We start from the raw sequence: 27,355 nt of genomic DNA, 5'->3' as shown, positions 1-27,355 counted from the left end.
ATTGCAGGTGCTTTAGTTAGAAACATTGTTATAGGAAGCTGTTTCTTCTTTTCTTTTCATCATCAAACAAATCTTGCAGTGGTTCTAGGTGCATCATTATCCCTCAGGTAATACAGAGGCTTCATTCCATCAAAGAATCATACTTGAAGCTCATGTCCTTTTTAATGCATGAAACTGTCAAAGAAAAAACAAAACTGCTGCAGATTTTTCAAGCATCCAAACTGATAGTTCTGCCTCCTCTAAGTCTTCTGCATCACTATCTTCTGCATCATCTTAGAGGATTTCAGCAGATCTTTGAGTTCCTTGTTGGTAAAAGTTTCTCTATGCTATTAGGTGTTCCTCAACATTGTCCCCAATCATGTTAGAGAAGCTTTCCCCACTAAATTCCCTTGGAACATTCCTGACTTTTGCATCAGTAGCAGGGATGCCCCTGAAATCATAGACAACCTCACTCCATAATGGCTCCCAACATGCACTCCTGTCTTGGGCATTGGGACATCTACAGTTTCTGTAATTGTGAAGCTCTTCCATAAATCCACAAGTCTTCCTGAAGGTGAGGCAAGTGTAAGTTGCTTCAATGCACCGATGATGCCTTGATCAAGTGACTGCAGCAGTGACATAGTGTTAGGAGGCAGGAACATTACTTCTGCATTCTTGTCGGTGAAGCAGAGACATTGGGGTGGCTGGGAACATTGCCAATGGGGAGGCCCTTGAATGGCAGCCCCTTCTTTTTGAGGTATTTTTTTCACTTCAGGAATGAAGCCCTGGTGGAACTATCCCAAGAACAAGATGGCCATCACCCAAGCCTCCTTGTTGTGTTGCCAGAACACAGGCAGGCGATTTGGGGTTTTCATCACATTTCATCACTATTGAAGGCTTGCTCTGGAAGGTAGCCTTTCTCTTCTATGAATTTCTTGAGCTCTTCTGGGGGCACTGATGACGCTTGGCATCAGTCAATGCTGATTCTCCCGTGATCTTCTCGTAGCCCGCCAGCCATCCCTTAGCAGCCTTCATCTCCTTCCTCTCACTCTCCCCAGCCCCTTCATGGTAACGCTCGTAGAGATGGAGTGCTTTTCACGCATAACTTTGCCATCAACAGGGATACGCTCCTGTGGCATGTCCTCTAGCCGCACACTTCATGCTTTCTCGGTCTTTGCAAGCACTTTAACATCAACCAGAGAGACTATTGTTGCAATTGTACGTGAAGCACTAACACTTCCGCAAATTTTAGCTTCTTTCTCCTTTATTGTGTGAATGCACAGTTCGTTCTTACCGACCTTACTGCCCACTTTGGCAAGCGACACGACACTTTTCAAAAGATCTAGGATTTTCATTTTCTCTTCGAGAGGAAGCACTTTACGCTCCCTCTTAACCTTTGAGGGATGCTTTGACCACTTAATGGCTTTTTAGGAGCCATTTGCTTCACAGAAACGAAGGGTGCCTACAGCATAAGCAGCCAACGAACAAGATGAGGGGTGAACAGTGTTCAAACGACTGGGTGCTGGAGAGAGACTGAGTGTCTGTGGAACGGCAGGAGGCTGCAGCAGCCTACACATCACTCGATTCAGTGGATTTAGTGTAGTGCTCAATGCACGGCAAATTGAAGTTTTGCTTTCTGGGACTTTCTGGAATTTCTCTTTTATCCAAATGTTTTCAACCTGTGGTTGGTTGAATTCGTGGATGCAGAACCCAGGGATACAGAGAACTGAACTTATTCATTTTGCATTTCAGTTGGTCTGCTTTTTCTGTGCCATATTCATGCATATAAATATGGCTTGATGTGGAAAATATCAATAGCTTACACTTTCAAGTTCTGTTGTTTGTATATTCTTCAAGCCTACCGCATGTATGTGGCACTATTTCCCAACCTGTTTAAAGCTTAAAGTATAAATCCAGTTAGCTTAATCATGATATTAGGGTTATGAGACTAGACTGATGGCTTTAATTCATTTGAAGACCAGTTAATTTTGTTTTATTCCATAGCCTTAAGTGGTACTCTACAAAAAAGTCATACTCAATGAGATAGTGCGGCTAGAGGGGTAAAACCTGTCTGAGTACAGCAAAAACCGCTCAGACACTCCTGAGTGCATACTTTGGGGACAGAGTAGTAGTATTTCTATATGAATGTCTGCACTTTGAGAGTCTATACTGAAAGAATAGTCAATATTTATATTTATGTTAGGTATTCATCTCCTCCACTTCCACAGATATGGTCAACTTTAAGCATATTCAATGTGTGAAAACACAAATTTATAAAATAAATAAATGAGGGAATGTATTTTTCAGCCCCGAATTTTCTTTATAGTTCAGAGGAGTTTCTTTAAATAGTATGATTCCATATTGTATGGTGGAATATACACACATACACACATGTGTGTATTACATAAGTGCTATATATTTTATGTATGTACTATATATATTCATTTACATACAATTCTAGACAGTGAAGTGTAAGTGCAGTTATGTTCACAACTGAATATTGCAGTGTTCTGTGTTTTGAAATGCTTGAATTAATAAACATTGGTAGAAATTAGCTCATTGTTATGATTATACTAAATTTCTTAGATTTTTCACAGTTAAGTGAAGACATTTATTTTTCAGAATCAAAACAGTCAATTACAAAACCATTTCAACTTTTTCAGTTACGGAAGTTAGAGTCATAATACACATTTAATTGATTTTGTATAATCAAGGCTGATTTACTAATAAGACAAGTTGTCACTATTTGCATATTAAACTTCTTCTAATCGTAGTTAGTGACGGTGAGACAACTCTTAAATTTAACCAAGAAAATGTTTATCAATAGACAACAGTTTAATTCTTTAAAGTTCATGCTTTTGTTGTTTCATAAGTACTATTAGAATATATTTATTTGTATAAGGAATTATCTGCCATAAATCGGAAACATAAGCTTACTGTTCCTGCTGCTACATTCTTGGAACACTAGAACCCCGACTGGAACCTCTCAGGGTCTCTATAGGATCACATTGCTACTGCTCAGGAGCCTGATTCAGCGAGGGTTTGCTTTGAGAGAATAAGCCATCCGTTCCTTACCCCATCCCCACCCACAAAATGTCTGCCCAAGAGCACTGTCCCCAGTGCTCTGAAATTCTACTCACTTCCCACTAGGATTTTCTACACACATAACAACCCTCTGCCCCTGCCTGATGGTGATCCTTTCCCAGGATTTCCCTTCCCCCAAGACCTGTTCCCTATGTAAGAAAACATGGTATCATAGAAGAAAAATTTGAAGCATTAACCTGGGTTCTTGCCACCTCATCTGTAATTCACTTTCCTAACAATGAGGCCCTTGGATTGGAGCGTTTTATGAGATATCTGAGCAAGAGTACTTGTTAGGAATTGCATATATACACACATACATACGCTTTTTTTTTAAAGGTTATTCTATGACATATAGGTTTTTTGGGTTTGTTTTTTAAATTAATTAATTTTTGGCTGCATTGGGTCTCCGTTGCTGTGAGCGGGCTTTCTCTAGTTGCGGCAAGTGGGGGCTACTCTTGGTTGTGGTGCTTGGGCTTCTCATTGTGGTGGCTTCTCTTGTTGCAGAGCATGGGCTCTAGGCACACAGCCTTCAGTAGTTGTGGCTTGCGGGCTCTAGAGCGCAGGCTCAGTAGTTGTGGCGCATGGGCTTAGTTGCTCCATGGCATGTGGGATCTTCCCGGACCAGGGATTGAACCCATGTCCCTTGCATTGGCAGGTGGATTTTTAACCACTGCACCACCAGGGAAGTCCCATACATACACTTTTCTGAAACTGTTCTGAGGTTATAAGCTTCACACTTGTGAAGATTTCAAGAATAAACCCAAAGAGCAACAAAAAAGTCTTGATAATTTCTTTTGTTTAAGTTTCAAAGATTCACATGATACAAAGAGAAGTCTGCAAGGGGCAAAAATGTAGCTGAAATGCTGACCTAAGTAAGAACTTTTAGAGTGCTAATTAATAAAACTGCATTGAATTTAGAAAATAGATCATTATAAAAGGGGCTGTTTGCACAAAGTTCGAGCTACTACTGATAGTGAAGCAAGAATACAGAATTTAACATAGAAAAAAGTCATTTTTATTATGATTCTACATATAACACCCATTTAATTTAAAACTGACATGTGACTTTCCAATATGAATACAGCTATATTTAGTTTTCATGTTTCTTTAGTTAATTGTGTAATAAAATTTGACCAAACCTTTAAAAATGCCTTTCTTGCCCTCTAATGCAACAGACTCTGAAATTATTGGAGGGTTTTTGAAATAAATATTCTATCTATGTAAGTCTTAAAAAAAAATCCTAACGATTTGCTTGTGTCCAGTTAATTGATCTCCTTTATGAATTTATTTTAGGAAGACATGCTTCTAAGATTTACCGATTTCCTACTATGCGTTAGACCCTCTGCTGGAGTTTTCATGTGTTCTCTCAGTTGTTATATGATGCTAGAGGTGGAAGAAATCATCAAGATTTCTAGGGGTTCCCAAACTCATGTGTCGTCAGACACTGAGACCAACATGAAACAAGCTGTTGGCACTGGGGCAACTTCTCAGGATCTGCTTCTCAGATCCAGTGGACTCTTTTCATGGAAGAGTGTAGGCTTGGGGTGCCAGATCTTTGTATTTTGCTAAGAGGAACAAGAAATTAGAATTTTTATGTGAAGTCTCCTGTTTGTTTGGCCAGCTCCAGATTAAAAATAAATAAATAAATGATGTGTGGACCAAGCAAAACATTTCTACAAGCTAGATCTGATTGTCTGACTTCTGGTTTAGGACTTCTGAGCTAGCCTTATCTCTCCGAAAATGAGACCCAGATTTTTTACAGGGCTTGCCTACAGTCAGCAGCTGTCTGTACCAAAGGTGGAACAGTGACCATAGATTCCATTTCCAATGTCCCCCAGTCCATGCATTTGTAGGACACAAGGCGCCCAAGCAGAAACCCTTAGGCCATGGAGAATGGGTGAGACTGAATATTGCCAGGAAAGGACTAGGTACACTCATAGGCCTTTTCTAGCTCTAACCTATGAAAATCATGTGAAACCCAGGCAATATTTTCCAAAATTAAAAAAAAAAAAAGAGAGAGAGAAGAGAAGCTATCGTTTGCTAAGGTTTTTCATGACTTTTTATTCTGTTGTGTGGACTTTTCATTTTCATTTTGATAATACAGTAGCAATACTTTTTTTTTTACCATTTTGATGATGTAAAATTAGTTGATTTAATGCATGTCCATCCTTTCGACAGTATAAAAAATAGTGTATCTATTATAGGTCATTCCTAGAATATTAGTTCTTAATTTTACCTCATTAATGAAGAGTTAAAATTTAGACCTTTCTGTGATATATGCCAAGGTGACTTCTAATCCTGAGATGAATTCTATAATAATCTGGGCCAATCCTGAACCATATAAATATAAAAATCTACACAACCCACAGAGGGAGGTTTTAGAATTTTACTATAAATGGGAGAAGGGTGAACGTGCTCAGACACAGGGTTCAGGTATATGTCTGACATCAGGATGAGCACAAGTGTACCAGCAGAGAGGGTGGTACACTTGCTAATCTCCTCATTCCCACAGAACACAAGAGGGTCTCTCTTGAGTTTTCCAGAGTACCTTCCCAGTGTTCCAAACAGGATCAAAATAACAACCTTTTGGGAACATACACAAACGTGAAATTAGCTACAAAGGTTATGAGACTGAAGACATGGCTCTGTTGGTAAAAATGGCAACACTTCTATCAAGATAGGAAGTGAAATTCAAGGAGAGGTACATTACATAACACAGGAATCTTATTATGTCTGTGCTAACCCTTCACCCTTCCCCACAACCATTCTTGTTAGAGATAAGTCTGCCACATCAAACTGATCTACTGAGACCTATGCAGTAGAGAGACGATTCTAGGCATCTTGTCCAAACCTCTGGAGAACTTTGCCTAATTAAATCTTTGGCATAAAACAGAATGCTTAAAATTCAGACTCCAGAAATAAATATTGTAAAACAATGCTTATTATGAAAACACTAAAATTTCAAATTTAAATGCAAATTTTATTGGGCAGCATACATCGTGTCCCTAAAGTAAGGCATAATCCTTCACTTGTTATTTTTCTTACTTCTAGAAGACAGGCAAGTGGCCAAGAAAATGTAGACAAAGGGAAGTTCAGTGACCATCACAGTGTAAATCTGTAATAACTCTCGTACCACTTGTACTTACATCCAAGTAATGCATTCAGCAGCCTAATGATTAAAATATAGTTATAGATTTTGAACAGTAATGGGATTAATGTTAGTAATAGCCTTTTTAAAAAATTTTGAATCATGTGATTAGATTCATGAGATTAATATTACATTAAAATTTATAGATACATTTGAAGTAGTAATTCATAAGACTTTAATTATATACGTAGCTCACTTTGTATATTCTATTTTGCCTCATGATCTTACTCTGTAGGTTATTTTAAAATATAAAATACTTTTCAAGTATATCTCAAAAGCTTAAAGGTTGTGGCGTAAATACTATTTTATGCTGATAAGGGTTGCATTTCATGTTATTTCATTAATGTTAATAGCACGTCAATATTAGGTGGGGAGACTTGATAATTAGTTCAGGTCTCACTCCTGTCTTGGAACGTTTCTTCTCAGTTAACATCATGTGACACAAATATTTGTCATTTTCTAATGGACTTCCCAGTAATCTGAACCAAAAATCCAGGCATGTGTTTTATCAAACACAGAACTATGCCCCCCACCTTTTGCTTTATATCCTTCCTAATTTTTCCCAGTACAGTTGCATGAACGTTTTCTCTTTATACTTACTGAAGCAAGGTCATGGTACACATAAATTTTCTAGCTCGCATGTTAAATCTGTGTATCCTGTTGACATTTACACATCATTAAAAATTCTTTTATAGCGTCATTTTTAATGATTGAAGAATATTTTATAATGTGGATGGACTATAATTTATTTCACCAATCTTTTCTTGTTGATTTTTTCTCTCTTTTTTAAAATAGACAACATCCATGTAGCTAAAATTTTGTATACATCCACAACCATTTCATAAGGATACGTTCCTAAAAGCATAATTGATATGTTAAAGAGAATATAAAATCTTAACCTATTTACCAAAAGGTATGTTACATGATCCTGTACTTTAGGACATGTACTAAATCCTCAACAACAAACTGTATTAATAGTATTATTACTATTTCTTTGTCAATATAATAGGAAAGTGGTGTCCTATTGTTTTAATATACAATTCTTTAGTGATCACTGAGGTTGAATTTTTTTTATACATTTCTGGTTATCTAAACAGAGAGACACGGGGGCAAATTTTTCTAAAGATCTATAAGTAACCCTGCACAGAAGATATGAATTCTGTCATCTTGAATGTGCCAGATCCCTCACTCTAGCTGTACATAAATGACATTAAATTTATAGAAATATAATGTTTAGTCAATTCAGTGAAGGGGACAGTTCAGTCAAAAACTCTGATCAAATTTCCTTTTAAAATAAAGAATATTAATAGTTAATTTAGTGGAAAGTTATGTCACTAAGTTTCACAAGTAGACTCAAATGGTTTAGATGATTTTGTTTTCTCTGCAAGATATAATGTGAAATATAAATCTTATTGAAACTGCATATTTCCTTTGGCAAAGTATTACATTTTGAATGTATTTAATCTTTTTAGTATTTGTCCATTTACCTTGCTTTTTAAAGGTAATTCAATTCAAAATGTGACTTGAATTGAAAATATTTTTATCTATCTCTGATTTTTAAATACATCTTAAGTGATCATTTATGTGATATGTGAGCTGTTTCTTGAAACACATGTTAAATCAAAAGACTAAAAATGTTACTGGCAGGAAATTGAACGTACTAAGATTGAGTTATCCATTGCTGTGTAACTTCTAGCAGCTTAAAACAACAAACATTATCTCACACATTTTTCTAAGGATCAGGAAACCAGAAGCAGCTTCAGTGGGTGGTATGGCTCAGGGTCTCTCATGAGGTTGCCATGAAGCTATTGGCCACAGCTGCACTTCATGAAGACTTGACTGGGACTGAAGGATCTACTGGTTTTTGTTTGTTTGTTTGTTTGCTTGTTTTTAATTGAAATGTAGTTGATGTACAATATTGTGTTAGTTTCAGGTGTACTACCTAGTGATTCGACATTTACATACATTAGGAAATGATCACCACAATAAGTCTAGTAACCATTTGTACCCATACAAAGGTATGAAAATATTATTGGCCATGTTCCTTTTGCTGTATATTACATCCCAGTGGCTTATTTATCTTATAACTGGAAGTTTGTACCTCTTAATCCCTTTTGCCTATTTCACCCAACCTCCCACTCCCCTCCCTCCTGGCGACCACCCATTTGTTCTCTGTATCTATGAGTGTGTTGAAGGATCTACTTCTAAGTTCATTCACATGAAGGTTGGCCAACCTTAGTTCCTCACTAAATGAGTTTCTCAGTAGGACTGCTGAGAAACAGACATGGCTTCTCCTAGAGTGAGGAATCCCAGAGATAGAGTAAGTGGGGGGAGGAGGGAAGAGAAGGGGAGGGGAGTATTTATTTGAGTAAATAGTATTACCTTAAGTAAACATTTACCATAAGCTACTAATCATAGATTAAAATAAATGATGTCTGCATTAAGTATATCAGAACCTATCAATTTCTTTTAGTCTTGTCTTAGCATTCTGAATTACATAATCTTTAAATGGCTAAACCTAGTTGTGCTTTAAAAGAATTTCCTCCCCTTGTCCCTCCTCATCAAGCTCTACCATACCCTAAAACCCGAACCCCAGATTCTCCCTGCATCTGCGTCTCTCTCCAGGACTGTCCAGTATTATGCCCCAAAGAGGGTAGGGTCTTGGAGGAAGGAAAACACAGAGTTTAGGGGGACCTCAAACACTGTGTCCTCTGTGCTTCTGTAGAAAGATGCAAGTACAAGTGACAAGACTCCAGCAAGGCTGGGCCCTGCCCCTCTCCAACTGATCCTTTGGCACAAGGGTCAGAAGCAGCTTTAAGTAGGAAATGTGGCAAGGGACCAAGGGGTTAAGAACAGCCCCAAACTTCAAGTCCTTGAGGAAGTGACATCCTCTCCTCTGGGTGGGCCTGGTCTAAGTGCTTTGTTAGAAATAAACCAACATGGACAAAAAAAAAAAAAAGAATTTCCTAATTGTTTTTTTTTTTCAAAAAAATTCCTCTCTTCATTGTTTTCTTTGTTTAAATCTAACTCCTCTGTTTATTTTAAATAAAATGAAGAAACTTAAGTATGTTATCATTTTAAAGAAATGCCTAATTATTTTATGTATGAATCCTCTTTCCTACAGGTACTTAGATTTAATAATGAAAATCTTTATACTTCTGGGGTTTTATTAATTTTTTTTTTTTTTAGTTTTTGAAAAGTTTCAGTGTGATCTTTTTCCCTCAGAGGTTTAAAATAAGAGTTCTTTCACTCTTAGCTCTATCTCACTTGGGACCTAAATAGGACTGATGTCATGTCATGGTTGCAAAGGATCCTGTAATGACTTTAATATAGCATATTTTCTTGTAAAATTTCTTCTCATTTTCTTAAAACAACAGACACAAATGATTATGTAACCTTATCTTTTTCTAGGTCTCCTAAAAACCCAGAACAGAAGATCATTAAGAGAGTGATTGCTCTTGAAGGAGATATTGTAAAGTAAGAACTTAAACTGGTTTTTGTTGTTTTTTGTTTTTATTGAGTTTAGGTTGTAAATATCTAGATTTTTGTTGAGTTTTAAATCACATCATATGGAAAGTACATTTCAATCCAAAGAGGTATCTTTGAAGTCTTCAAACCTTTGGAGACTTTCCAAATGAACTGGTACATCTTTAGTGAGTATCATCAACCATTTCAGGATATAACACGTAAATAAACTGACTGATGGTATTGTTATCCTTTACTGGGAAGCACAAGAGAAATAAATATTAATTAAGCTGAAATTAACCACATTTTATAAAAAGACCATTAAATAACTGTTTTTCAGGTATTGAAATTAGTATGATTGTTTTAGGTTATGATGTCAAGGTTCGTTTTAGAAAAAATTCAATAACATTTTGTTGTTTTAGAAGCAAACACAGGAACTAAGGGGGAGCTTTTATTATAATAGAGACGGGGGAAGATGGAAAAGAATGTGAAACAGAAGCTTCTGAATCAGTGAAAAAAACAGTAGTTTTAAAAAATAACATTGTAACAATCAGGTGTTTTAACAATGTGTAGTAACATCTTATTTATTCTGCTTGCTGATGAGTCTAGAATAATGTTTGAGGTTCAACAAGTTAATATTGATGTAGCATGATATGTCTCATATTGATTGCTTACTTTAAGTTACAGCCAAGTCTGTACAATATACTTTGAAAACTGTATTCAGAAAGTTTTTTGATCCCATTTTCCCAAAAAGCTTGTATTAATGACAATACAGTTTAAGTAATCTCATTAAAATGAACCTCAATTAAAATGGTCTAGAGCAGAATCTAGACCAACAGTTCTCAAAGGATGGCCCAAAGACCACTAGGAGTTTCCAAGACCCTTTGTGGGGTTCTGTGAGATCAAAACTACTTTCCTAGTAATACTAAGGTGTTATTTGCCTTTTCATTGCCATTTCTCATGAGTGTACAGTGGAGTTTTCCAGAGGCTACATGATGTATGATATTGCAGCAGATTGAAGGCAGGAGCAGATAAGAGAATGTGGCTGTCTTCTATTAAGCCAGATACTAAAAAGATTGCCAAACATGTAAAAAAAAAAAAAAGCCACTCTTCTCACTACTTTTTCTCTTGTTTTGGAAAACAGCTATACTTTTCATTAAATATGTTCTTTGTGTTAGCATACAAGTTTATTATTGTTATTTTACATTGAATCACTAAAGATTTTTTAATTCTTTTAATTTCTAATATGATAAATATTGACATCTAATATTCACATAAAAGTTCTTTGAGACCTCAGTTATTTTTAAGAGTGTAAGGGTGTCCTCAGACCAAACAGTTTGAGAACTTGCTGATGCAGTAATGAATGGCAAACATTTTCATGTCCAGATTAAGGAATCATTAATAGCCTGCATGGTATCAATGGAGCTATCGAGGTATGGTATGTTTAGTTTATATCCATGATTATTTGTTTGGTCTTTTTTTCTTCTAAAATCTTTATTCAATTATAAAGCAGAAACTAACACACCATTGTAAAGCAATTATACTCCAATAAAGATGTTAAAAAATTCTTTATTGAGGTATAATTTATATATATATATATATACATATATATAATTCACCCATTTTAAATATACAGTTCAGTGAGCTCTAATATAAATGTATGCAGTTGTGCAACCCTCACTGCAATCTAGTTTTTGAGCCTTCCTATTACCCTCAAACATTCCCTCACCCGATTTGCCCTTAACGCTGGTTCCCATCATTCCCCATTGCCAATGCCACACAACCATGGACCTGCTTTCTGTCTCTATAGGTTAGCCTTTTCTAGAAATTTTATTTACATGGTAATATACAATATGTAGTCCTTTGTACCTGGTTTCTTTCACTTAGCATAGTGGTTTTTGGTTCCTCCGTGCTGTGCACCTATAGTTTGTTCCTTTATATTGTTGATTCATTCCATGATATGGATGCACAACTCTTATGAATATATTAGAAACAATGAGCTCTACCTTTTAAATGGGTAAATCATATGTTATATGAGTTACACCTCAGTAAAGCTATTAAAAAACAAAACGACAGATCAATAAAGTAGGCAAAAGTTTCATCTAAAGTAATCTAGCAGGATTAGGAATGCCAAGAGATACATTTTATAGTATAATCCAAAGGTAACACAAATTTCATTCAGATTATCATTATTGCTCACTAGCTGACTAGTCCACAACGTGAGATTGAAAAGCTTGTTCAGACATAAAAAAAAAAAAAAGAAACCTCTGTGCAATCAGAAGTCCTACAACAGACCTCTCGGAAAAAAAGGATGGGTTCTTGCTTTCCTCAGTAAATGTAAATATTGGGTTCACAGAGGAGAAGCTGAGCTAGAAAGAGGGCTAATGGTACAGGATTGAAGGGTGAGAAAAGGGGATACGGGAATGTAGTAGGTTTACACCTTTTTCCCCACTGCTGCAACCCACGTGTGCAAAGTCGAGGTTCTTTGTTCCATCCTGCAAACTGACACTTTGGACATGCATCCCTTTCTGGCCCCTTCACTGTGCCTCTATCATGCAGCAATGAATAATATAAAGAATGGAAGTGGCAAGGCTCAAGACTTTTCTACTGTGTGGCCTCTAAAGACTAGTAAATAATTGATTAGAAGAAAGTTACTTTTGTATTTGGTGTTTTAAAAGAAAATTTTAAATTTCATTTCTCTGAATCTTTAGTACCTAAATATCCTAACCTTCCTGGACTTTCAATTAAGAATTGAATATATTCCTATAATTTTCTAACAGCATCGAAAAACATTAAGGGACATTTAGGGAGTAAAATACTGTTTACTCATGTGCTTACTTCTTTTCTCTGTGACCCATTTTTTAAAATATAAGAACATATTAAAAAATTTTTTAATATGCTGTCTGTCTACCACTGGAAGTCATTAGTCGACTGGTGTCCTGACTTGTAGTAGGCAAGGTGCTTTGGTCTGTGATAGGACTTTCCAGTCCCACCTTTGTCTTGGTTAATACTGGTTTACCTAGCAGGCAAGCTAAGCACTAATGTAGGTCTGTAGAAAAATTTTTTTTTGAAAAAAATTGTTATTTTATTAAATGACCAAAGAAAACAAATTGGACTTATCAGGACTTGGTTATACTTACTGTGGGTTTTATATTATTTTTATTTTGAAATACACACAATTAGAGGCTATAAAGGGAACCATCATCTTTTCAGAGGTTAAGCCCTTAAAAGGCTTAATCCAGTCCTCAGTTTAATGTTCTGTTAGTTAAACTCCTTCAGATTACAATAATAGAGAGTAAAATATAGTTTAAAGAGGACTCATTTTAAAGCTACCTGGGGAAGGAAGGGTGATAGAGCCCAGGAGCAGCCTAGCCTCACTAAAGAACAGGAATGACAGTGCAGCACTTCCGGTTTCTGTACCCTTGTGCCCTGTCTGCTGTCACATTGCTTCTGCCTGTCTTGTCTGTGTTTCAGTTGGCTTTTGCCCCATTGTCAACTGCTGACTTCCTTGGGTGTGCCCCATGTTTAAACTACCTGAGAGAAATCTGAGCGTGCCCCTTTGAGGTGTAGATCTAGAATCTGTCCACCTGACAGGCCACTGTCAACCAAGTGATCAGTTGCCTTTGGGACAGGTGCCCTTCCCTGGTCCAGTCAGTTGTGTCTAGGCCTGCCATTTACCTGGTACAAACCCTGTAATTATAAGGAACCTCTTGGAAAGGGCTTGTAGGTATGGCAGGTACCCTGAGGCCTCCCAGATTCTGGCAGTGAGATTAGCAGTCCTTTACTCAGCACTACCCTTCAAAACCTCACTTTCTTTTTTTTAAATTTATTTATTTTATTTTTTTGGCTGTGTTGGGTCTTCATGGCTGCTCGCTGGCTTTCTCTAGTTGCGGCGAGTGGGGACTGCTCTTCGTTGCAGTGTGCGGGCTTCTCACTGTGGTGGCTTCTCTCATTGAGGAGCACGGGCTCTAGGCGTGCAGGCTTTAGTAACCGTGGCACGCGGGCTCAGTAGTTGTGGCTCGTGGGCTCTAGAGCGCAGGCTCAGTAGTTGTGGCGCACGGGCTTAGTTGCTCCACGGCATGTGGGATCTTCCCGGACCAGGGATCGAACCTGTGTCCCCTACATTGGCAGGCAGATTCTTAACCACTGCACCACCAGGGGAGCCTAAAACCTCACTTTCAATTAGACTGTAATCTGCTCTCCTTAGTAGTTGCTTAGACCTTACTCTCTAGGGAAGATATTTTGTTTGTTTAAATTATAGAAGTAACACAAGCTTGAAAAATGCAGAGTGCTTTAATGAACATCCTTGCACACATACCTTCATACACTTGTGTGTTTATTCTTGCAGAATAGATATCTAGAAGTGGAAATATTCAGTCGACATATGTTTTGGTGTTGCTGTTGTTGTTGTTGTTTTTAGTTCTAATATATATACAGCCAAATTTCCCTCCCAAGAGGTTTGTGTATGTTTATACTCTTACCAACACTGCATGAAATACCCTTTCAGAGGAAATTGATTTAAATATCATGTGCAGTGGGAAAGCTGTGGGCTTCAGATTCAGAAACCAAAATATGGCAACACAAAATTTGGAAATAGTTCTAGATGATCAGGTTATATTTAATGTAATCAGTTCACTGATGGTGTAGGCCTTAGAACTATTCATTTAGAACACTAGTCCAGACACCAGAGAGATGTAGTTGAACAAAAGAGACAAAGTCTCTGCCTTCACGGAGCTTACATTTTAGTGGTTGGAAGCTAATAATAAACAGATGAACATGTAACACGTAATGCAATGTCATGAGCTAGAAGTGCTGTGAAGAAAAATAAAGTAGGAAAGGATATGTAGGGTGATGGTAGGGTCTGGGATTGCTATTTTAGGTAGGATATTTACTGTAAACCTCTCTAATGAGAAGATATTTGAGCAGACTTCTAAATTAAGGGAGGAGAGGGGAAAGAGAGCGATACTAGAATCTGGGGAAGGACAGTTCAGCCCAAAGGAATAACAAATGCAGTTCTGAGATGGATACACGTTGGTTGGGTGAGTTTAAGGAATTGCAAGATGCCAGCCAGCATGTTGCACCTTTGGGAAGGAAGACAATGGAGATAGAAGATTAGGTCTGAGAGGTTTGCAGAACCTTGTGGGTCATAGGAAGGATGGCAGGTGTTTATTCTAGTGGGATGGCAGGCCAGTGGAGAGTTTTGAGCCCTGGAGCAGTATGATCTGATTGGTGTTTTGTTTGTTTGTTTGTTTTTGCTTTACAATGCTGTGTTAATTTCTGCTTTATAAGAAAGTGAATCAGCTGTACATATACATATATCCCCATATCTCTTCCCTCTTGCGTCTCCCTCCCTCCCACCCTCCCTATCCCACCCCTCTAGGTGGTCACAAAGCACTGAGATGATCTCCCTGTGCTATGCGGCTACTTCCCACTAGCTATCTATTTTACATTTGGTAGTGTATATATGTCCATGCCACTGTCTCACTTTGTCCCAGCTTACCCTTCCCCTCCCTGTGTCCTCAAGTCCATTCTCTAGTAGGTCTGCGTTGGTGTTTTTAGAGACTCACTCTGCCTGCTGTGAGAATAGGTTAAAGCGAGGCAATCTGACCCAATTAACTGGTCAAAGTATTTTTCTTTTGAGAAAGATCACATCCAGCTTCTTCTAACAGTAGTTAAGTGTCTTTGTTTATGACATGAATGATGACTACTTTGATTTGTTATTTTCGGAGTGACTCATAAAAGTAGTCATATTATTTGTAATCACCATCATTATGATTATATTGGCAAGGTGAAAAGTAGAGTTGAAATATTTGTTCAAAGAATTCAGATGACTGTTACTAATATAGTAAAAGAGGAGACTTTCAGGGGTCTGAATGTTCTCTCTTGATGTCAACATTGATTAAAATCACAAGGCAATTGCTTGATTCTCTGGACAGCTTAGCTAGGAATGTTAGTTATTGTCATAAAGTTAACCCAAACGGGGATGCTTATCTATAACATGAACAGTCAAAAGCTAATGAAAGTCCCATTAGTTCCACCAAAATGTTTTTCATAGTTATTTGCTTTTTCTCATTAATTTGTTATGACTCACAGAGAAGCCCTGTTTTAGAAAAGCATAAAATGAATACAAAGCACTAAACTGCAGCAAGTCAGTATGAATCAACCACAGTCGGAATTTCGAAGGCATCAGCATTTTTTATTGGGACACTTGTATTTTTGTTTCACAGATTTTGTCAGCCCAGTCAGAAATGAAATCTAGCATCATTTCTCCTCGTACCTGATGAAATATACTTTACAGACATCTGGAATCTGGGCGTCCATGTAGTTAGAAACCTCAGTGAAGTAAATGAATAGTCTTTTTAGTCTCCAGTGAAGAGGGAACCCATATAATTCATCACCTAAGCTAGGACACTTTCGAGAGTGAAAGGGGATGATATTAATTATTACATTGGAATAATCAGCATAAACTGAACTGCCCAAACTGCGCCAAATGGTCACCCTAGCAGTAAATGTAATCTACTTTCTAATTCACTTCACATAATTTGATTTTGTTTTGTTTGTGGCCATCCTTGTTCAGGAGAATTCCAAGAAGTGATCATAGAAGGCCATCACTTTGTGGCCTTCGAGAGGAATTAAGTCTGGTGGGATCAATGGTGTTGTGCTCACAGCACAGTGATTTTTCTGCTGTGAAGTACAGTGCAAGACTTTCTCTCACAAGTATTGATATTGCAAAGTAGTCTGAGGTAGAGAATCATGAGACTTCTCTCACTGCAAAATATTTAAATAATAATTCCTCTTCAAGTCCAGAGACTATTTTGTGAAATGTCAAAACATCCTGATTTACTAAAAATAACTTTCTGCTATTAGCAAAAAAAAAATCCATTGAATCACTAGAAATTAAACATTTTAAAGCTTGTTGATCTTAAATGCGCTATTGAAGATAGGGAAATCAATATTAACCTACCACAGATGGTTGGAACATATTATGTTCCAGCATATGATGAAGCTTTATAGGAAGAAAAAGAGAACTAAATTGAGTTTTCCCTAGTAAAACTAAATATGATGCCTGTTTAATAACTTCTTTTTATGGTTGGTGCAGAAGCTCTGAATAATAGAAGTCTAATGTGTCTATATGGCTCTCTTTGAAGACCATGCATTGGTTTATGGCATTTTTGGTAGATTAGTAATTAGGAATGTATCTGTCCTAAAAGGAAGGATAGAATGAAAAAGAAACTTGAAAAGAAGCTTGTGTCCAGGACCCTGATAAAGATTGGTGAAGGCAATGTTTTAGAGCATGGAAAATAATGGTTTTATTTTATAATTCTCAGATGGGAGCCAGATAGATGGGTGCTTCCGAGGACGGAAGAATATTTACACACTGGGTCCTAGCTGTTGGTAACTTGAACAGCAAGTTTTCAGAATGCTCTAAGGCCCTTTAGCCTGGTTTAATTTGAGCCCTGAATTTTTCCAAAGCAAAATAGCATGGCACATCCTTGCTTAGTACTTAGGATCTAACCAATGCTGTTAGCTAATAGGTAAGGGCTTGAATTGTGAAAGTAAGTGTCCCAGAGTCTGTCCAAGGGTTTATTTACCACTAAATAAGAGACATTTGTGAAAAATCATCAGCTTCCCTCTGATGTGAACCTGAAAAATTATTAATATATTCTGGACATTTTTACCTTCTTCTTGCTAAAGAATTTTAATTCTTCTTTAATCAAGAATTAAGATAAAGCAGAAACTAACACACCATTGTAAAGCAATTATACCCCAATAAAGATGTTAAAAAAAAAAATAAAAAAAAAAAGAGTCAATTCAGTAAGTGGGCACTCAGGAATTCTTAAACTTAATCAAGACTGGGAAGATCTGAGAGGAGAGAAAAGAGGACTGTGAAATGAGATTTTCAAGGGAGCAGAAGTAAGATAGGATTTTTTTCTTTTAATATATAATAAATACTTTGATTCCAACATAAAATGACTATACTTTTTTATAGTGTAAAATGTGTAAGCATTCTAGACCAGAGGCTATCATTTCCTCATTATTTATATATCTTTAAATTACAAGACAAAGAGAATTAATAAATATGGATGAAAGAAACCCAAAAAAAAAAAAAAAAGAATTAAGGACTGGTAGGTAACCCATACCTTTTTGGAAATATTTCTTTCTTTTATGTAGTTGTAAATGATTATTTATCACACTACTGCTATATCCATGAAAAAAAATGGAATTGCTAATAAAAGCTCTATGCCCTAGCAATAGGTATTTCTTTATAACTATCAAAGTGATAGTTACCTTAAGTTTACATATAGAAGTGTTGATCTTGGTTTTCTAAAGCTGAGACCGTTTCTGTAATCAATTTAGCAATATAGGGAGATTTCCAGAGGGACTACCTCTGGAAACATAGTAGGTATACCTCCACCTAGGAGAATGCAGTACTTGCTGGAAGTTACTAGAATATTTAGATTGAATTGCTTTTTCCAATAATGATAACATCTATTATGTGGTATTCTCCCCACCCCCATCGATGGTTCTCTGGTTTCATTTTCTACCTTAGTCGTCTTGTCTCTTGAAGAGGAGTCTTCTTTAGATATGAAACTCTTCCACATTTATTTGTTCATGCATAGTCATTCATTTATTCATTCACTATGATGTAGAAGTTACGAGCACAAACTATGAATTCAGACTTCCTTGATTCGTTTCCCAGTTTTGCTTCTGATTGTGTTACTTTGCCAAATTACTTAATTCTCTAAACTTAATTTTTCTCATCTGTCTGTGAAATAGAAATTATAATAGTACATACTGCATAGAGTTTTCTTGAGAATTACATGCAATAGTGAATATAATTTGGTTAGCACAGCGCTTGGCACATAAGTATGTGTTCAGTAAATATTAGATATTATTATTAGTAGGCATTATGATTTAATCATTTATTGAGTGCCTAGAGTATTTACTATATGCTAGACACTGTGCAGAATTCTGAGATTATAAAAAGCCATAGATAGTCCTTGCCTTCTAAAGCTTACAGTTTGGTATGAAAACAACAAAAATAGCAAAAAACAAACAAAAAAATACAATGTAATGAAAGAACTGCCCCCATGGAGATGTACCAAAGGTCCCTGGAACATTGGAGGAGGAGCATCTGGTCGACCTGAGGAGTTGGGCTGTGTTGGAGACAACTTTCAGGTTGATGTTTGAGATGAAGAGGACATCTCCAGCCTCTTCCTTAATTGTGAAAGTAATACAGGGTTAGTACAGAAAATTCAAACAATACTGGAGCGTATGAAGAAAAAAGGAAAGGTCCCTTTTTCTCTTAGCCCTAATTGAATTCCCAGAGGTACAGCTGGTGTATATCCTTCTAATCTGTGTCTCATAGTAGGATATTGAAAGGATTTGTCAAATATTTATCTTTCAGCAGTTTTTTCCTTGAATACTCCATAAAGAAAAATATATACTTGAGATATATCTGTAAGTATTTATGTTTCCCAATGTGTATGTTATGTTATACTAGTATACTCATATGTCTATACTAGGTATTTATTTGTAAACATGACAATTCCAGAATTGCTTATTTAGTAAGTCCTAAATAATAAATAATAGTCCTAGGAGTAACGTACACAAAGATACCATAGGCGTATTATTGGGTAGCAATGATTTATGATTTAGACAAAACCATTTATAGAAAATTAAAGGGGAGAACATGAAAATAAATATTAACTGATATCCTCATTATTTAATGTTCTTCAAACTAAACTCGCCATATCTAAAAGGAAATATTAGCACTGTCATGGCCTCTCTAGGTAGTTCATGGAGTGAAATAACTGGGGTGCTTCAGGTAGGAAACCCATTGGCTTAGCTTAATTAGGGAAAATCTTTGCAACAGAAAGCTTAGCAGGATGCTGTGATCTGGCTCCATCCTCGTCCACATTTCCTTGTTTCTCTTTAAAAGATAGTAGTCAGTTTCTAACTTTATGCTTTTCACTAACCTCCTTTTCTCTCTTCTTGGGCTGGCTTTGGGACTTTGCTCCTCAGTTCTGCCATTAGTCTCATCCCCCTCCCCCAGTACAGATAGATTACGTGAAGTGCTCTTTTGGAATCTGATTTCTTCCTGGCAGGAAGTACATCACATCTGAAGCTGGCTGCTGCATTAGTGTATTAGCCTTCTTTGCTGCTGGCTTAATTACATTTCTTAGTATTATTACTTTCTGAAGTTGTGGACTCCAAGTTAAAATATAGACAAATACTAACTTTTGTACACTTCTTTGAACTAAATATTGATTTTTTTCCTCTGCTCACAGTAATGTAAGTCTGTCAAATATTTTGAAAAGACATATAAGTATAATTATCTCAGTAGGAAACTAAAAAGATTGTCTTTAAGTACCTTTTTAACTAAGCTTAAGAAGCATGCCAGGAAGATTCAAGAATATTTCAGGCTGAATAATTACTTAATAATTAAGGAACAGATAGTTCTTCTATTTTTGTGCAATTTCAGCTAACCTTGTTTAAACTTAACATTGACTGTGGTTTCTCTTTAAAATGTTTGAAGGAAGATTTTCATGTAGGGAGCAGATGTGTCTGAGGTATTGATTTAATTAGTTGTGGTTGCTCTAAAATTTTTGTTAATTTTTTTCTTATAAAAGTATCTTTTTTTTAAAGACGCCTAAGAACAATAAGGGGTAGCATGACAAAGTAGAAGAGTATTACACTTGGGCTAAGATAATAGGAGATTCAATCTCAGCTCTGTTTTCTTACAAGCTAGGTGACCTTGGGAAAGTTACTGACCTCTCTGAGTTTTGATTTTTTTTTTTAATCTCTCTATTTTCAGGGTTATTTTGAAGACCAAAGGAGGTAAATTAATATATGTACTAACCCTTTGTGAATTTCAGCACACTATCAAAATGTAATGAAATTTAATTTAATTTTCTACATGAAATAATGGATATAATTTGGTTAGCACAGAGCTAACCCAGAGCTTAGCAGAATGTCTTGCCCATTTTAGATTATCATATTTTTGTCATTGTTGAAATAATTTGATTGTACTGCTAGGTTAAGACATAGCTCCATATTTAGTGAATCCAGGAGGTGGAAGAAAGAACACTTTTAAAACTTTCCATGCAAGTACTTAAAGGCTGGCTATGTTATATCTTTGGGATCTTGACCTGCGTCCTCCTGCACATTGTTACCTGTTGGCAAGATATTTCACAGTTGTGATATTTGTTTCTTATTATACCTACAGCAGGGATCAGTATACTTTCTCTGTAAAAGGCCCATAAGAAATCGTTTTGGCTTTGCAGGCCATACTGTCTCTGTCAAAAATACTCTACACTGATACTGTAGCAAGAAAGCGACTCTCAATGATACATAAAATGAATGGTGTAATAAAAATCTCTTTACAAAAGCAGATGTTGGACTAGATTTGGCCCATAGGTCATAGTTTGCCAATCCTTGGTCTGTGTTATCTACTTTTATTCCCTTAACTTGGAAATCAATAGAAAATACAAAACTTATTTCTAGTCCTGGCCAATAGTTTAAATAGAAGAGAAGAAATAGCCTAAAAGCCATGGGTTCTTTGATTATATGTTGGTTGAGGCAGAGGGCAGTGGGAGGGAAAATACTGAGTTGCTACTTTGAGATCTTTGCGGAATTGCTAGAAGCCTCATGGGTGGACCTCTACAATGAAGATATTTGTCTTGGGCTTCCCTGGTGGCGCAGTGGTTGAGAGTCCGCCTGCCAATGCAGGGGACACGGGTTCGTGCCCCGGTCCGGGAAGATCTCACGTGCCGCGGAGCGGCTAGGCCCGTGAGCCATGCCACTGATCCTGAGCGTCTGGAGCCTGTGCGCCGCAACGGGAGAGGCCCACGTACCGCAAAAAAAAAAAAAAAAAAAAAAAAAATTATCTTGAGCTGGATGGGGAAGAGCTATTATACTATAGGAACCTTGCAAAACATCTTCACTGGAGAGCAGTCCCAATGCTCATAAAAGAGTAGAATAAATTTCATTGCCCAGATAGTTTCTTTTAATACAAAAGGAACAGCCCTGCAGTTGGAAAAACTCTATATCAGAATATTACCCTCATGCTATTTATATCTCATTTTATAAGCCCAACATAGAACTCCAATTATCTTTTGGCTTTTATTTTGGCTCAGTCTGCCTATGCTGGACCAAACTGAGAGTCCAGAGAAGGAGCTAGTAACCTAGGGGATCTATTTGCTTTAAGTAATTTAGTTCCTCAGTTCATTTCATTGTGTTATGGAAAACATTCAAATGTTATCTAACTCATTATGATAGATACCCATGAGCTTAATAGCATCATAATCACAAGCAGTAATTATTCCCATACTTAAAATGTTGATTTTGACACTAAAGTCTATGCGGTTTTATAAAATTGGAAAATATTTGTTTATCAGAAATATTAATTGTAAATTATTCATTAAAAAGGGAGTGTCTTGGACTTCCCTGGCGGTCCAGTGGTTAAGACTCCAAGCTTCCACTGCAGGGGGCATGGGCTCAACCCCTGGTCAGGGAACTAAGATCCCACATGCCCAGTGGCGTGGACAAAAAAAATAAAAACTAAAAAGGGGTGTCTTCCTAGTTTTTTTACTACAGCGTGATCCTGTGTGAGAATCTGAATGGTTCATGCTAGCAGAACTAATAAGATTTTGAAATTGATCATCCTTGTTGCGATTCAAATGAGAATCGGAGTGAAAATAATTAAAAATTTCTTAATTATTAGGAGCCTGACAGTTGTTGATATTTTCTTTCAGAAGGGGAAATTGTGTGATGAAACTTGTATGTTTGGTTTATGATGAATAGCAAGTCATTAAATTCAGGCTTCTGCAACTGGTCACCTGGGAACCCAGGAGGTTTTCTACTTTGCTTATTACACAAATAAATTCTACTTCCTGACTATTATGCAATACCTGATTTTAATATGCAGCCTGGAGCAGGAAGTGATAAACACTGGGTCCCATGCTGCTGCACCTCCAGGTGTATTGATACTTCCAAGGAACATTTATTTCTGCAGTCTGAATTTCAATTTTACATAATTGATGTAATTTTACATCAAAAAGTAAATGGCTATTTAATCTTTTACTCTAACATGAAGAGGAGTAAGTGAAACATACTGGAATGGAGTTTAGTAAGATGGAAAGCCAAACTGCAGGATTTTCTATTTGAGATGAAAGCATAATAAGCAGTAGGCTTTACAAAAGCGTGGAACATGATAATAGAAGAGGGAGCGAATGAGCGGATTAGAATTTGGCGTATGTATGGGAAACTAAGGTGACCTTTAATGGATTTCTGGGACTGTTTGGGGGGGATTATGTAAATAAAGCCTGAATTCTAAATCTAATACAGCAATCATTAAAATCAAGAGAATGCTCACTGCATGATGGGAATTGAAATGACTCCTAACTTAATAATGTTTCTGAGCTCTAGTATTCTCACAGAACTTTCAAAAAAAATCATGCTTTTTTATTAAAACTTGCAGTATCCTTAGTTATAAAGTGAAGGGAATCAAGGAGTATATAGGAAAATTTGTGTGAAAGTTTTACTTTTCACATTGCTAGCAAGGTATGAAAATTTCACTGTGCATTGAGCCAGCAATGAGTATTAACATCATTTTAGTCTTTGCTAATAAGTGAAAAAAATGTTTCTTATTGTTGTTTTCATTTATTATTATTATTGCTAAAAAGAATGAATATTTTATACAATTATTAATCTTTCATTTCCTTTTCTAAGAACTGTCTTTTCCAGAATTGGCCATTTTAAAAGGGTAGTAAATGTTTTCTTCTCAATTTGAATATATTATGTATGTTAGCTCCTTGTCATATTTAGATCAAATATATTTCCAGTTTGTGGTTTGCCTTTTAGTTTAATTCATTCTCATAGATTATTTAAGGAGATAAGTTTTTTTAAGTTATTTCTTCTTATTTTTGACGATTAAAGGTCCAAAATGTAGAACTTTAGAACCTGAATTCTTTGAAATAACTTTTATACATTTATCTACTATGAGTTAACGCTATTAGTGTGTTAATGCTAATCTATGAGTTTAATGAATATAGAGAAATGGGAGTTCACTATAAAGTTTCCAACATGTTTTTCTCAATATTTTAAAGCTATGAAAATCTAGAAACATTGTATTGTAGAAGACCATACATATGTCTATGTACTTTCTACAGGCAACATAGCTACCACGTGGAAGGTGGCATTGTTCTAGCAGAATGTTTCTCAAAGTGTGATCTCCAGATGGCAACATTAGTGTCAGGTTTTAGGAATTCATTTCCACTTTCTTTGTAATGACCTCCCTAGGATCTCACACGTTTAGGAAAATGGAAAGCAGCTCACAATAAATTTGAGGACCCTTGGACTAAATGAGATTCAAAGATTTCTGACATGTGTTCCAGCTCTTAAATTCTATAATAGGTATTTTTTTGTAGAAAAGAAGGAAGCAGTCCGTACCTAACTTTTTGTAGATGGATTAGCACCCAAAGAGTCTCTCCCCATTCCAGGGTAGAAAGGTGGATCCCAACGCTGGGTCATTCCCTACAGCTGCTGCTTTACCCTGAGGCATCTTAGACATTGGCCTTGGATGTGATGTGCCCAAAAGGAGAAAGCACAAGAGGCAAGCAAGGGAGAACCTTCTTTCACAGTGCCCCAAAGATGATTTACGAGGCCTTTGTTATTTCCTCCCAGATTACTGTGCCTTGTATCCTAACTGGTTACCCTATTATACCCTTGCCAATCCATCCCCCACACTTCCACAAGAATGATTTCATTAAAATGTTAGTCTTATTATGTCTCCCGCACTCAGGAGCACGGCATGTACTACCCCTCATGATCTGATGACCCCTGAGTGTCTCTCCAGCTGTATTTTCTCCAGTAAGTTCTAGCCACCCTGGGAGTTTGCAGTTTCATGGCAGTTATGCACTTTTTCACATACCATTGCATTTGGAGGAAGCACCCTTCCTTTTGTCTTGTTCCTTTTGTTTTGTTTTTGCCTGGGTAACTTCTACTCAGCAGTTCCCTTTCTATGAATTCATCTGGAGATGGACTTGCACATGAGTGAAAAGGAGTGTTTCCAAGGCATCATTGTTTATAACAGCAAAAGGCTGCAGTCTTCTAAAGGTACGTCAGTATAGTTAAGGACATGATGGTACAGTCATACAATAAAACACTCTGGAACAATTAAAAAGAAAAGGATAGCTGTATATGTGTGCACGTGCGTGCGCGCGCGCGCGCACACACACACACACACACACACACACGGTGTACTACAGTTGTATTATTCCAGACTTTTAAAAACTGTGCTGCTTCTCTACATACGCTTACATGTTATCCTGTGCTTGGCAGACCTCCCCATCCCTGACCCATTTAACAATATCCTGTACCCTTTCTCCGAGAGAAATGATTGTTCTCTAAATCACAGCAAGGTCCTTTTTGACCCACCTCCTAGAGAAATGGAAATAAAAACAAAAATAAACAAATGGGACCTAATGAAACTTAAAAACTTTTGCGCAGCAAAGGAAACCATAAACAAGACCAAAAGACAACCCTCAGAATGGGAGAAAATATTTGCAAATGAAGCAACTGACAAAGGATTAATCTCCAAAATTTATAAGCAGCTCATGCAGCTTAATAACAAAAAAAACACAACCCAATCCAAAAATGGGCAGAAGACCTAAATAGACATTTCTCCAAAGAAGATATACAGACTGCCAACAAACACATGAAAGAATGCTCAACATCACTAATCATTAGAGAAATGCAAATCAAAACTACAATGAGATATCATCTCACACCAGTCAGAATGGCCATCATCAAAAAATCTAGAAACAATAAATGCTGGAGAGGGTGTGGAGAAAAGGGAACCCTCTTACACTGTTGGTGGGAATGTAAATTGATATAGCCACTATGGAGAACAGTATGGAAGTTCCTTAAAAAACTACAAATAGAACTACCATATGACCCAGCAATCCCACTACTGGGCATATACCCTGAGAAAACCATAATTCAAAAAGAGTCATGTACCAAAATGTTCATTGCAGCTCTATTTACAATAGCCAGGACATGGAAGCAACCTAAGTGTCCATCATCGGATGAATGGATAAAGAAGATGTGGCACATATATACAATGGAATATTACTCAGCCATAAAAAGAAACGAAATTGAGTTATTTGTAATGAGGTGGATAGACCTAGAGTCTGTCATACAGAGTGAAGTAAGTCAGAAAGAGAGAGACAAATACCGTATGCTAACACATATATATGGAATCTAAGAAAAAAAAATGTCATGAAAAACCTAGGGGTGAAACAGGAATAAAGACACAGACTTACTAGAGAATGGACTTGAGGCTATGGGGAGGGGGGAAGGGTAAACTGTGACAAAGCGAGAGAGAGGCATGGACATATATACACTACCAAACGTAAGGTAGATAGCTAGTGGGAAGCAGCCGCATAGCACAGGCAGATCAGCTTGGTGCTTTGTGACCGCCTGGAGGGGTGGGATAGGGAGGGTGGGAGGGAGGGAGACGCAAGCGGGAAGAGATATGGGAACATATGTATATATGTAAAAAAAAAATTGTATTGTCTTCTTACATTTTGTAGAAATTCTTTATACATTTTGGATAGAAGTCCTTTGTCAGATATATGTATTGCAGATACCTTTTCCCAATCTTGCCTTACCTTTTGACTTGCTTAATAGTTTCTTTTAATGAGCATAAATTCTTAATTTTAATGAAGTCTACTTTATTAATCTTTTATGGTTCTTTTCTGTGTCCTAATTAATATATCTTTGTCCACTCTAAGGTTATGAAGATTCATCCTCCATATTTCTTTCTAGAAGGTATATTGACTTTCATTCTATGATTCATCTGTAATTTGTGTTAGTGGTGTAAGATGGGGGGGAGGGTGGTTCAAGGTTTCTTTGGGTTTTGGTTTTTGGTTTTTACCACATGGCTTTCCAGTTGACCTAGTGCTATTTATTTAAAAGACCGTTTCCCCAATGAATTGTAGATGCATCTTTGTCATAAATCAGGCAAATCTGTATGTGTAGGTCTGTTTCTAGACCCTCTATTCTGTTCCATTTTTCTATTTCTTCTTATGTGTAAACCACACTGTCTTAATTATTATAGCTTTATAAGTCTTGATATCTGGTATCTAATGCTCAACTTTGTCTTAATTCTTCAGATTTGCTTCGGCTATTCTAGTTATTTTGCTTTTCCATAGAATTCTTTGCATTTCCAAAAATCATCTGTCAGTTACCCCATACGCACAAAATTATCAAAAATCTGCTGTCATTTTGATTGGGATTACGTGGAATCCATAAATCAATTTGTGGAGAAAAAAAAATAGAAAAAGAAATGATTGTTCTCTTCTCTGTTACCATAGTACTTTATTGATCTTACAGGTGTACAATGCATCTAATTGTATTACAGCCATTTGAACATATGTCTCTCTGCCTGTGAGCACCCTGAAATCAAGGGCAACAACTCATTTCTGGAGCCCAGCATTTAGCAGGGTCCAGTCTTCTGAAATCTAGCATACTGAGACATGTGCTCAGCAAGGATTTGTCATATTTAATGACTGCAGAAGGCTCCTGTGCAATATTTATAAAACTTCAATCCTGCCTCTCACTCTGTGAAATGATTCTATTTATTCCAGAAATATTTCAACTTAGTCCAATTAG

The 27,355-nt window shown here is 36.7% G+C and overlaps 1 protein-coding gene across 4 annotated transcripts in view; it reads left to right on the top strand.

The window, feature by feature from the left end:
• Positions 1 to 27,355, top strand: part of IMMP2L (inner mitochondrial membrane peptidase subunit 2) — a 906,926-nt gene that overhangs the window by 615,465 nt on the left and 264,106 nt on the right. For 3 of the 4 annotated variants that reach the window (XM_060020737.2, XM_060020738.1, XM_060020739.1), the window contains one exon: positions 9,623 to 9,688. The exons of the other annotated variant lie outside the window; for it this stretch is intronic. In XM_060020737.2, coding sequence (XP_059876720.1) covers positions 9,623 to 9,688 — 66 coding nt within the window. The remainder of the gene's footprint in view (positions 1 to 9,622; positions 9,689 to 27,355) is intronic. 4 annotated transcript variants of the gene reach the window in all.

Source organism: Delphinus delphis, chromosome 9 (genome assembly GCF_949987515.2).
Source record: "Delphinus delphis chromosome 9, mDelDel1.2, whole genome shotgun sequence".
Taxonomy (NCBI): domain Eukaryota; kingdom Metazoa; phylum Chordata; class Mammalia; order Artiodactyla; family Delphinidae; genus Delphinus; species Delphinus delphis.
Note: the sequence above shows the minus strand (reverse complement) of the source record. Positions and strands in the feature narration are given on the sequence as shown.